The 12,834-nt window shown below is 37.8% G+C and overlaps 1 protein-coding gene across 2 annotated transcripts; it reads left to right on the top strand.

Annotated features, from left to right (window-relative positions):
• Positions 1–372: 372 nt before the first annotated feature.
• LOC141663571 (axial regulator YABBY 1-like) lies at positions 373–3,162 on the top strand. Of its 2 annotated transcripts, none has more exons than XM_074469352.1 (8): positions 373–514; positions 632–748; positions 862–1,014; positions 1,312–1,435; positions 2,302–2,350; positions 2,514–2,589; positions 2,730–2,804; positions 2,898–3,162. In XM_074469352.1, exons 2-8 carry the CDS (start codon positions 641–643, stop codon positions 2,967–2,969), a joined length of 657 nt encoding a protein of 218 aa, XP_074325453.1. In that variant the 5' UTR covers positions 373–514; positions 632–640; the 3' UTR covers positions 2,970–3,162. The 2 variants fall into 2 exon arrangements, with proteins under 2 accessions (XP_074325453.1, XP_074325451.1); XM_074469350.1 differs by having other exon boundaries at positions 397–550.
• The last annotated feature ends 9,672 nt before the right edge of the window (positions 3,163–12,834 follow it).

The raw sequence follows: 12,834 nt of genomic DNA, 5'->3' as shown, positions 1-12,834 counted from the left end.
AAATTGTTTTTAGGTTAAAGTTCATATAGAGCCAATAGTCAACTAGGCTAGGTTTCCACAAGTAATATGTTTTCAAGCCCTACTTAAAAAGAGGTATTCATTATTATCTCCAAAAGAAATGTACTTTAGAAAATGGTTGATATTTTTGAAATCTCACCACACTTGAAGAGCAGAGTCAGTGTTACTTCACAAGTACGGTTAATTTAAGTTGAATGTGTGGACAATTTTTCCCTAGCCAAAATCAGGTGATCCAAAGTAAAATAAATGTATTACAGAAAATAGTAAAGTTTCATTAAAAAGGAGAAAGGAAAACCAATTAAAATATTCTAAAAAAAGAAGTAGGGCAATAAAAAACATGTCGAACTGTTAAATCAAAGGGAGGTAGTACTCCTCTTTATATCAAGTGAGTGTGGCTGTCTTTTTCCCCCACTATTTTCTCCCCTTCTCTCTCATAATTCATCATCACACTTGACTTGTTTTCACAACATTCAGAAAGATCATCAGATCCGAGTCGGTTAGTCTGTCTATCAATCAATCTCTTAATACCTAGGTATATATGTTTACATAAATTGATCAGTCAATATATCAATCAATCAATCAAATCATTGTGGAATCATATCTTATATTTCAGGTGAAAGTCATGTCTTCTTCAACTGCTTTTTCTTCACCGGACCACCACTACCACCTATCTCCTCCCTCCGAGAAGCTTTGTTACGTCCATTGTGACTATTGTGACACTATTCTCGCGGTATTTTGTGTTTATTTCACCCTTTTTCCCTTCTTTCTCCTCTTATCTTTCTTGAAAATTCACTACAAATTATCACTGTAAGATCTAATATTTAATTGTTGCTGTTATTGTAGGTGAGTGTTCCTTGCTCTAGCTTGTTCATGACTGTGACGGTTCGATGTGGCCACTGCACCAACCTTCTATCTGTGAACATGAGAGCCCTTCTTCCTTCATCTAATCAGTTTCACCAGCTGGGGCACTCTTTCTTCTCTCCTCAAAATCTTATGGTAAGCTTTTTTACATACATAAACCTAAAATTAGGGCTTCATGTGTGTGTGTGTGTTTGTGAGTGCATCTAAATATATTGTTAAGTTATCTACAAAATGTAGGGTCGAATATGTATGTGTACTTATTGGGAAGTAGTTGTGCACTTCTTTATAACCTACCAGAAAATGTTGCTAATTCTTTCATATCACTCTATTTTCGCAACTCATGGTATACATGCCTAGCTATTTTTGTATTTTGTATACAATATTCACAAGCCAGAAAATAAAAGTTTAGGGTTTCTTGGTGAAATTTTGCAGGAGGAAATTCGAAGCTCGCCGTCTAACATGTTGCTGATTAATCAAGTACCTAACCCCAATGAATCTCTCATGCCGGTTAGAGGAGTTGATGAGCTTCTTCCTACACCCCCTGTACCTAACAGGCGTAAGATATAACTTTTACCTATGTATATATAATTAGCCTTATATATATGTGTGCCTATTTCAAATTCCCCCGGTTTATTTTAGAAAAACACTCTCAATTATCATGATTATATATGCGAGCACTTTATATTTAGAAGTTCTCATGGTAGACCGTTTAAATGAATATACATAAACGGTTCTTGATCGTGATATTTTATAAAGCAAGTTATGAAATGGTAGTTGTTTGTAAGAAGATGAATGTAACTGTACTCACAAAAAAGTTAATAAATCAAACTTTCCGTGTCTCAAAATTAAGTATCTTTCAGAAATTATATTTCTTCTTTGTCAATGTTATTCTACTTTCACTTTTTGAACCTGATCAAAAGGTAACTTTAAATAACCCACTTCCAACTTATTCGTCATTCTAAGTTGATAAATCTTCCCCAACACTAAATTCTCCATTCTCATGACTTTCCCAATAGTTTCACTAAAAAGGTTCCCTTTTCTTGAGCAAAAAATTTATTGACTTTCAAAGCCTCACAGATATATGTGCACTTAATCCTTACATAATGATAGTGTAACAATTATTACTAGCTATGAGCATCTCTTCGTTTTTGTTTTTGCTTTCACAAAACAAAAGGAAAGTTAAATATTTCTCCCCCGGAAAGTAAGAGATGCATATAGATATTTCCAGTCCAATACACATGGTGTTGAAGATAATGATGAAGTAATGATAAATGTATATAGAGATATTGAATGGTGGAAGAGAAAATTAAGGGAGCTAGAGGTAGGGGAAATGAAAGCTGCAGAACATGAGAAAAAAGTGATAAAAATAAGTTGTAAAAATGTCTGTTTTGTTAATTTGTCCTTATGTCTGTCCATATGCAGCTCCAGAAAAGAGACAAAGAGTGCCATCTGCTTACAACAGGTTTATCAAGTAAGTAACAGAGATGAAAAGATTTTTATGTTTAAAGTGTTACTAGCTACCCTTTCATTCATTATAAATACGTTTTTGTATGTGTGTATGACAAGAATGTTGCTAGGATTGTGACATAACCTAAGATCGAATATTGAAAAATGCTGCTATGAATTAACTGCAGGGAAGAGATCCAGCGTATTAAAGCTGGGAATCCTGATATTAGTCACAGGGAGGCTTTTAGTGCAGCTGCCAAGAATGTAAGACCCCAGAAACGTACAATTATATATGTGTATTACTGTAGTAACTTGGTATCAAGGTTTACTAACTAGGGTAGGTTAATTTAACTAGCTTAATTGGATAACTTATCATTCATGACTCATTTGTTTTGTTGAATTAGTGGGCCCATTTTCCACATATTCATTTCGGACTTTTGCCTGATCAATCCGTGAAGAAACCAAATGTGTGCCAGCAGGTACTCTTATCTTATTTGACCACCAAACACACAAAATTTATACAAACTATTTTACATCAAATCATGTGATTCGGGTATTTTACAAATGTGTAGGAAGGAGAGGATGCACTAATGAAAGATGGATTTCTTTCTGCTGCAAATGTGGGGATTTCTCCTTACATTTAATCATCAAGTGGAAACTGCATGTAGTAGTTTTTGTTTGAGTTCTAATTTCCCAGTTTAACTTTGTATGACTAGTTAGGGTTCTTCTTTATGTTTTCTTTGGAATGGAACATAATTTTTCTAAGTACTTCTATGTAGTTTAATGTTCATCATGTTTAACATCTATCATGAATCATTCTGCCGTTTTCTGATGATAGCTTGTAATTTGTATTGCTAATCAGTTCTTTAATTGCTATGGCATATGTATTGTAACTTAGATGCATGTTGTTCTCCTCTATGGCAAGCACACACTGAGACACACCATACGGGCAAACACATGTTTGTATTTAACTAAAATTTTATGCATGCATCATGCATCCCACTTATATACTTGGACGATGCTCATTGTTGAACATAATCACGACACAATGGATTTTCAAAATAGTTAACTGAGAGGACGTATTAATTCTGATTACCTTGGCAAAATATTACGCTGGAGACGTTTGCTGCCCGTGTCACAGTATTACGTGAGACCTGTTAAAGCTATGTAAACCAAAAACTTGTGTACCAAAATAATTACAAATTAATGTGAGATGTCACGTGTTGAAATTATATGGTTAGATGGTTTGGTCGTCACAATTTATAAAGTCATTTTGTAACTTAAAAAGTAGCATTTTCACAAGCTCAAGTTCAAATACAACAAAAAAATCAATTATTTTTTTTAAAAAAATGTACTTTGTTCAATAAAACTCATTATAATCATTTATAATGTGTAATTATTTTAAATTATATTCTATATATAATTATTGTAAACCACTTAAAATGGATTTATTATATGCAATTACTTTAAATAAAAATCCAAAATATATATAATTAAAAGAAGTTATAGAAAAAAAAGAACAAATACATAGAAATAAATTTAATGTACACAAGACACACATTGAGTATTTAATGTAATAAATTTAATTAGAACAATATTTTAGGAAAAAATAAAATAATTAAAGGATAAATAAATGTATGAGATACAACTATCGACAAAATTATTTAACAATTTAAATAAAAAATAACATTTTGAAACTAAAACATAAAGTAAAATATTATACGTAAATTATAAGATACATTATTAATTTTAATTTATAAAATTAACCGAAGTTAGATTTAATTAGAATAATATTTTAGGATAAATAAAATTATTTAAAGATAAATAATGATATATAAAATTAGAATTAAAATACTTATATTAACAATTTACAAATAGCCCATTGCACGGGTATAAAACTAGTATAATTAATGGGTCTAATGCACTGGTCCCATATTATTATGAAAAATGTTATCTTTTATAAAATATTAAAAAAATATATTTGTAACAATCTTTGGGCCTCAGAGCAACTCCAACGCAATGATATAACTGGTGCCATTTCCATAATTTGATATCAAATGTTAAAAATTTTAACTCCAAAGATATTCTATCCTTGATGCAAATATGCATCCTTGATTCTAAATTTGAAACCAAGATGCATTTATGCATTCATATCATATCATCAAGTAACCATAAATGACATGTATATTAGTAAATTTTAATTAAGATATAGGAGGGAAAGACAAAAATGAGTTAAATTTAAAATTATTTGGTTTCAAAATGCAACTAACATTGAATTTGAAGTTTTATTATAGCACCAAAAAATATTTTTTGATGCCAAATTATAGCAATAATTATAGTGATATTGGACTTGCTCTCTATTGATTTGTATATAAATGGTTTGTGCACGGAGTGAAAAAATAACAATAGTGGGTAAAGTTGTGGATACAACCAATATTTAATGTATATAATGGTTGTAGTGAAAGAAATGAGTGGATGAAGGGGTTAATTTTTATATTCTAGAACTTTATTATTTTGGGTAAAATTTGTAATGTATAAAATTATGTAGAACAAATATATGATTTTTGAGTATAAAATCCCCCATCCAATTGTAATGTATGGACTTGAGAGGACAATTTCAACTTTATCACTTTTATTTTATATTATTTTCTATTTTATGAAATATTGTTAAGGATCTTTATATTGTTATTATTCTCTAACAATACAAGAAAATATGTTAAATGAGCTAAACTGATGATAAACATAAAAGTACATAATTTTATATATTTTTAAATTAAATCCATTTTTTAAAAAAAATAAGTCGAGCTAGGTGAATTTAAAATGTAAAAAAAATCTGTCAAAAACGGAAAGAAACAAAAACTTGCAACTTCAGGACCAACTGTCCATGGACCCTAAGATGACTCGAAGATAGTTTTTTGATTTGCTCCAGTGCCAATTTTTGTGGACATATTTACGTGCACAACTCCTGAGACATAGGTACCATAAAGTTGAAAACAAGGAGGCTGCACAAAAAATTAAAAGTGTGTCATAAATATCAAGTTTGGGAAATATTAAAATAAATAATTTATCACTTATAATGAGTAAGTGTTTTAAAAGTGATAAATAGATTAATATTTATAAATTAATTAAATATTTGAATAAATTTACTTATAAGTCAGAATCTTTTTACTTAAATAAATTACAATAAATAATTTTTAAATGTAATTTTCTTTATTTGTATATTTAATATTTAGATCAACAATTTTAAACAACTATCTTAAAGTTGAAGCCAATAAAAAAGCAAAAAATCAAAATAAATTGAAAAAATGTACATCATTATTAACATATAAATTATTTATAAATTCAATTTATAAATTGAGTCGACAAAACTCATGAATATGTTGTTACAAACCAGCCTAAAACAAGTCTCTTTCCTTACCGCATGGAATTGATAAATCAAAATATTAATATTGCAATATGATGGGAATAGATTTAAAGGAAAGTAAAATGAGACAAATAAAAAAATTAAGAGTGAAAAGGATAGATTATGAAGTTTTGGATGGATAATATTGACCATAATAATATCGTTGTTGGGGCAACAAATGTAAAAATATTTTTAAGTTATAAAGTTCCAAAAAAAAGACCAAAAGGTCCGAGATACATCCCAACAGGTACCATGAACTTTAATGCGAGAAAAGAAAATATTACGTGGAGATGGATGATATACTAATATAAAAGAGAGAGAGAAAAAACTTTGCAAAAATTAAAAGAAGCCCATTCTCACTGACTATTTGTCCGGGATGAATTAAGCAACAAACGATTTAAGGGTCATTAGATCAATCATTCAATAACTGTGATTTAAATTTATTTTTCCTGGATCGTGAATATTGTTTACGTTACGGATTAATTATTATTTTGCCCCCATATACAGATCACAAATAATATCTGCGAACAGCGGATAAATCCTATTTTGTTCAATTATAAACGCATCGGTAATTACGCAGAATTAGAAAAGCACACAAACCAGACACATAAAACACTAACAAAGATGGAGGGGCGATTGATGGCTCCTTCAAGACGTACTACCAACGGATCAGAGGGTTGTATGTAATTGGTGTGAAACCTTTTTTCTTTGTTCGATGTGGTTTTTTAAGCAAATTAATAGTTGTTTTGATGATTCAGTGATAATTTTATTCGATTAACATCCTCTTCGTTCGATTATACATATGTATATGTACATATATGCTTTACTTTCATTTGAATTAATAGAGTTTTGTAATTGAAAATTAAGGCTTAGGATTTTGCTGAATTAGGATTTCGAATTTGGGGCTTTCTAGGTGTTTGATATTAAAAATTTATGTTGTAATTCGATGTATGAATGAGCAACAGTGGAGTCGCAATAATTCGTATTTTGGCAATTCAAATTAAAAACATTCGTTCTGATAGGCCATAATTAGTAATCAGGCACAAGTAAAATGGTACAAAAGTCCAAGTAGAGAACACCCCAGGCCCAAGCCGGGGTGGTTCCCAGAACACGTGGTAAATGACAGAAATGTCAACCGTCACATGTTACCAGAAATGGAACAACTACATCTCAGCCGTCCATGTGTATGAATCTCAGGACACCCCAGTTGCAAAAAGGACATGCGGGCCCCACGGTCCATCTGAACCATCCAATCACTTAATAACCAAGAATCATCAAGGGTTAAAATAAAGAGGTACAAACCCTTAAAACCCTAAATGTGGGAGCCTATAAAGGGACCCAAGAAAAAGGGTTTTAGGGGTTGGAAAATATTGTCTGCTACACATATACACACACACACACCACTATACATATACTTTTGAATAACTCCTTCTTCCCTCTTCTTCTCCTTAAAGAAACCCCAATCTTACTCTCACACCGGAGTTGCCGCAGGGACACAGCTCCCCTTCCGATTTTGTTTTGCAGAAGCCCTACTTAGCAGCTTAAGCACACATTATCTGCCACGTGGACCGGGCTCGAGCTCGGGTGAAAGAGGAGAAGACCGGGGAAGAAACAGAGTTATCATTGGCGCTAAAAGGATGGGGCGAACCTCCGTTGTAGTGGTGCCATTTCCAATCACGCCATACAGTCCCAAGAATACAGAAAAACCTCCCCCCAAGTAACGTTAACACCCTCACTTTCCTTTTCATACTTTTCATTTCTTACGACTGCATACCTCGTTGCGTTTGTGGTCTTTCTCCCTTATTCTATTAAAAAAATGGCCACGAGAAAAAGTAAGACATCAGTCTCGGGGACTATTCAGCCCACCGTTGTCCCACCCAGGGATGTCAAAATGGAGGAGATAGAAGAGGAGCCCCCCCATAACTCGTGCGTCGTCTAAGCTCCAGCCCGGAGATCAGAGGCTAACCATTGAAAGGGCAACCCACAAGTACGCAGAGACCTCCGCAAACCCTTGGGGAAGCATGACCCCTGAGTAGATTCAAACAGATGTGAGCTTATGGAAAGAAAAGAACCGTGAGCCTGAAACCCGCCCAGGGGATCAGGAAAAGCACTCCAGAGAATCCCAGGGTTTGGTCCTGGACCGGATTGGAAAGAACCTGAAAAGGCCCCGCAAAGATGCTTGGGATGAAATCAAAAGAGCCGCACTCCGGGACCGGATCCGAAAAGAAGAAGAGGCCAAGGCAAAATCTAACATTGGAAAAAAAATTCAAGAAGAAGAGGCAAAGCTGAAAAAGAAGACGCGCAGGGTTCATGTCTCCTCAGACTTTGAGCCAGAAAAAGAATCTAAATAAGAGCAGATGGCCCGGGATCTCCGAGACCTCAAGAGAAAAGTCGAAGGAGACATGGAATTCGGTGCAGCGGCCACGCCATTCACTTGAAAACTGGAGTCTACCCTCATAGAGCCCAGCCTTAAACACTTCAATTTTGACTCTTTTGATGGACTTGCAGATCCTGAAGAGCACCTGAACTACTTTGAACAGATCTCGAATATCTACGATAATAACGACCTTACCAAATGCCGCTTAGGGGCACATAAGTAGTTCAACAAAATTCCCTCCCGAAGTATCGACTCCTGAAAAGACCTCCTGGATAGACAGTCCAACTACACCCAGCAGTCTCAGGGAACCCCACACCGGGACAACTACTCCAGGCCCCAAAGAAATGAAAGGAAGCCAAGAACCAAGCCTAAGCCCGAGTGGACTCCCCTTAACACACCCCGAGCTGACAGCTTAAGAGAGGTTAAAGGAAAGCCCTTTTATTACCCCCGAAGCCACTACTAGCGCCTACGAAGAATAGAGCACGCAACAAACATTGCGGATACCATGAGGATCAGGGCCATATCACAGAAAACTGCTTTCCTTCAAAATGTTTATTGAAGATCAGATCAAGAAAGGTAACATGAACCAGTACCTACAAAGGAGGCTAAGTGACAAGGATAACGCCACGAACATCGGCAAGCATGTGGTCAACATGATCTTCAGAGAGGCCTCTTCTCCGCCACGAAGCCCAGACATAGACGGCGATGTAATGATAATCCAACCCTTCGAAGACGAATCTATGTGTTTCTCCTATGCCCACTACGAGGGCCTCGATCCTGGACACAACCAAGATCTAGTTGTGACTCTCGATATCTCTGACAATGAGGTAAAAAGAAGATTTGTTGATAATGGCTCCTCCGCTAATATTATTTTTGAGCACACACTTAACAGGATAAAACTTGGCCACCTTCGAATGGATCCCTGTCTCGAAGACCCCCTCTACGGATTTAGGAATAACATGATTCGGATACGTGGGGTAATCTACCTCCCCGTAGTATTTGGTACTACACCCCTACAGGTCTCCCATGTCATGAAATTCTACGTGATAAGTGTAGCATCCTCCTACAACATGATTTTCGGGAGGCCCACCATCACCAAGCTCCGAGCCATCCCTTCAACGATTCACTTGAAGTTGAAGTTTCCCACCCTGGGAGGGATCGGAGAACTCAAGGGAGACCGGGACGTATCCAGGAGGTGTTATGGGCAGGCTCTGGTCATGGCAGAAACTGAACCTAAGAACAGGAAGAAGGCAATGGCCTTACCCAAATGCCAAAGCCGCAAGAAACATTGCGAGCATCTCAGTTAAAGGCCAAAGTTGGATGTCAACATGATAGAAGACTTGGGGTACAGCGTAACCAATGCAGATGCCCGAATACAGAAATTTGTAGAGATAAAGGAAAAGACCAAAGTGTAACATGCTGCACAGATTGTTGAGATAGAATTGGAACCCGGGAACCCCACTCGGAAGCTGAAGATAGGAAAAGGCTTAGAAACAATGTTCGAACAGGAACTCATTCAGCTAATGAAGGAGTATGAAGACGTGTTTGCATGGGCCCCAGAAGACATGGCCGGAATAGACCAGTCGGTTACAATGCATAGTTTGGATGTGGACCCGTGAAAGAAGCCCATCAAACGGAAACAAAGAAACTTCGCCTCGGAGGACAGTGAGCTATTGACGAAGAAGTGGAAAAACTGCTCAGAGCTGACATCATTAGCGAGATAAAATACCCGGAATGGCTTTCCAGTGTGGTTCTAGTAAAGAAACCGAACGGAAAGTGGATAATGTGTGTCGACTACACAAGCCTCAACTCCGCATGCCCAAAAGATTCTTATCCCCTACCCAATATCGACCAGTTAATCGATGCAACTTCTGGTCACACTATGCTGAGTTTTATGGATGCCTTCTCAGGGTATAATCAAGTCTGCATGAATCCGAAAGATATCACTAAAACAGCCTTCATCACCCATCGGGCAGTCTATACTTTTATCATGATGCCTTTCGGGCTCATCAATGCCGGGGCTACCTACCAGAAGATGATGAACACGATCTTCAAGGATCAACTGGGGGTGCAACATGGAGTCTTACCTCGATGACATGATCTCTAAGTCGGTGTTTACCCCAGATCAAATAAAAGACCTCAAGGAATGCTTCGACAACCTGCGCAAATACAGAATGAAGCATAATCCGGAGAAAGGTACGTTCGGAGTTCCCTCGGGAAAATTTCTGGGTTTCCTAGTCAGTGAAAGAGGGATCGAAGCAAACTCAGAGAAAATAAATGCCATAATGGAAATGCAGATACCCCGCACTCAAAAAGAAATCCAAAAGTTGGCAGGATCCCTTACCGCCCTTCGCAAGTTTATCCAGAATCTTGTAGAAAGATGTCTCCCATTCTTCGAACTGCTAAAGGGCGCCCGAAACAGGAAGCTAGTAGATTGGAACCCGGAGTGCAATACAGCTTTTGAGGAAGTTAATCAAGATTTGATGAACCCCCCGATGCTATCAAAAGCTAAGCCCGGAGAGCCCTTGTCTCTCTACATCGTCGCCGGCCCGAAAGACGTCTGTTCTGCTCTTGTTTGGGAAGAAGGGGGGTCCAGAACCCCGTCTACTATGCCAGCCAAGTTCTCAAAGATGCCGAGACTCGGTTCCCAAACTTGGAAAAATTCTCCTTAGCCCTCGTGCACTCTAGTAGGAAGTTAAGGCAATATTTCCAAGGATGAGAGATTAGAGTGGTCACGGATCAACAGATGAGGAAAATCATCCACAAGCCAGACGCATCCGGAAGGCTAGTCAACTGGGTAATCGAGCTAACCCAGTTCAACATCAAATTCGTGCCATGAACAGTAATAAAAGCCCAAGCTCTGGCTGAATTTGTGATGGAATGCACCATCCCGGAATAACAAAAACCCACATCCAGTGGGACTATCTGCGAAACTGACAAACCGAACATGGATTCTTGGAAGCTCTATGTGGATGGGTCATCAACAGTCGAAAGATCTGAAGCTGGCCTTATTCTGGTTAGCCCCGAAGGGTTCACCATCCAGCAGGCGATTACTTTCGCCTTCAAAGCGCTAAACAACCAAGCAGAATATGAAGCCCTGTTGTCAGAACTCAGGTTAGCAAAGTCCCTCGGAGTGAAAAGCCTGGTCGTATACAGCGATTTCTAGATTGTCGTCAAACAGAGGAGCGGAGAATACGTCGCCAAGGACGAAAAACTGGCCCAATACCAGACCATGGTTAGGGATCTCCTGGAATCCATCCCGGACACCACCATCCTACAGATCAATAGGGAAGAAAATAGCCAAACGGATGAGCTTTCCAAACTTGTGCAAAACTCCTCAGACCTAAGTCCCTCGGTCTACTTTAAATAATTGTAGACTCCAAGCACCGAAAGGATGGATGTCTTATGCATTAGCATCCCAGATAGCTGGATGAATCCCTTCATAGCATACTTGAGATATGAAATGCTCCCTGAATACCAGAACAAAGCCAATTACCTGAAGCACAAGGTTGCCCGCTTCTTCTTGGAGAATTATCAGCTATACAGAAGAACTTTCTCAGCACCCACTCTTAAATGTGTTGACCCAGAAGAAGCAGACTACTGTCTCCGGGAAGTCTACGAAGGTATTTGCGGAGATCACCTGGCAGCCAAAGCTTTATCCTACAATATCATCAGACAAGGATATTACTGGCCCACAATCCACTCCGATGTCGTTGCTTATGTGAAGAAGTACTCCCAATGCCATAAATTCAGCAATGTCCCCAAACAAAGCCCGAGCCTACCGGCATCCGTGTTGTCTCTGATCCCGTTTGCCGTTTGGGGTATAGACATCATGGGACCTTTTCCCCGGGCGAAAGGAGACCTCCTCTACATCCTTGTAGCCATTGATTACATGACTAAATGGGCAGAAGCCAAAGCGACGAGGATGATCAATCAACAAGATTGCATTAAATTCATGGATTCAATCGTCATGAGGTTCGGGATCCCAGTGGTTCTGGTCTCAAAAAATGCCCCCTAGTCCGTGGGATCAGATTTCGAAGCATACTTGAAAGAGCTTGGAATCAAGCACAAAAGGGCATCTGTGGCATACCCTCAGGAGAATGGACAAGTAGAGGTAACTAATATGACCATACTCCGGGGCCTAGAGAAAAGAATGTAAAAGTCTAAGAAAACTTTGTCAGATGAACTCCCAAAAGTCTTGTGGTCCTACAACACCACCCCCAGGGCAGGGTCCGGGGAAACCCCTTTCAAACTCGCCTACGACACCGAAGCCCGACTATCAATTGAAATCGGATCACCCTCTCACAGAGTCGCTAATTTTGATGAAGTCTCAAACATCGAAGGCCTCAAAACCAATCTAGAACTTTTAGACGAGATAAGAGACCGAGTTGTGCAAAAGATGGAGGGTTTAAGGAGAAAACGAATCTCTACTTCGGGAAGATGGCCAAGATAAGAGAACATGAAGCAGGCGATCTAGTACTCCGGCACACCGAGGCTTCAAACCCAAAAAACCAAGGAAAGCTACCGCCCAACTAGGTAGGGCCCTACATAATCATAAGGTGCTCCGTCCGGGGACCTACAAGTTAAACTACCTCAACGTAACCAAGGTCCCGAACACCTGGTATGAAGCCCGCCTCTGAAAATTCTATCAGTAGAAAGGTGTGCATAACTACATAATTTTTGTTAAACAATAAGAAGCGCAAATCTGTATTTACTTCATCTAGAATGT

Source organism: Apium graveolens, chromosome 6 (genome assembly GCF_009905375.1).
Source record: "Apium graveolens cultivar Ventura chromosome 6, ASM990537v1, whole genome shotgun sequence".
NCBI classification, from domain to species: Eukaryota; Viridiplantae; Streptophyta; class Magnoliopsida; order Apiales; family Apiaceae; genus Apium; species Apium graveolens.
This window is presented reverse-complemented; position numbering and strand designations above follow the sequence as displayed.

Coding starts and splice junctions, on each gene's coding strand:
- LOC141663571 (XM_074469352.1), top strand. CDS start 641: ATGTCTTCTTCAACTGCTTTTTCTTCACCGGACCACCACTACCACCTA. Junction 1,015..1,311: donor TCTCTCCTCAAAATCTTATG/GTAAGCTTTTTT, acceptor GAAATTTTGCAG/GAGGAAATTCGAAGCTCGCC. Junction 2,590..2,729: donor TTAGTGCAGCTGCCAAGAAT/GTAAGACCCCAG, acceptor TTGTTGAATTAG/TGGGCCCATTTTCCACATAT.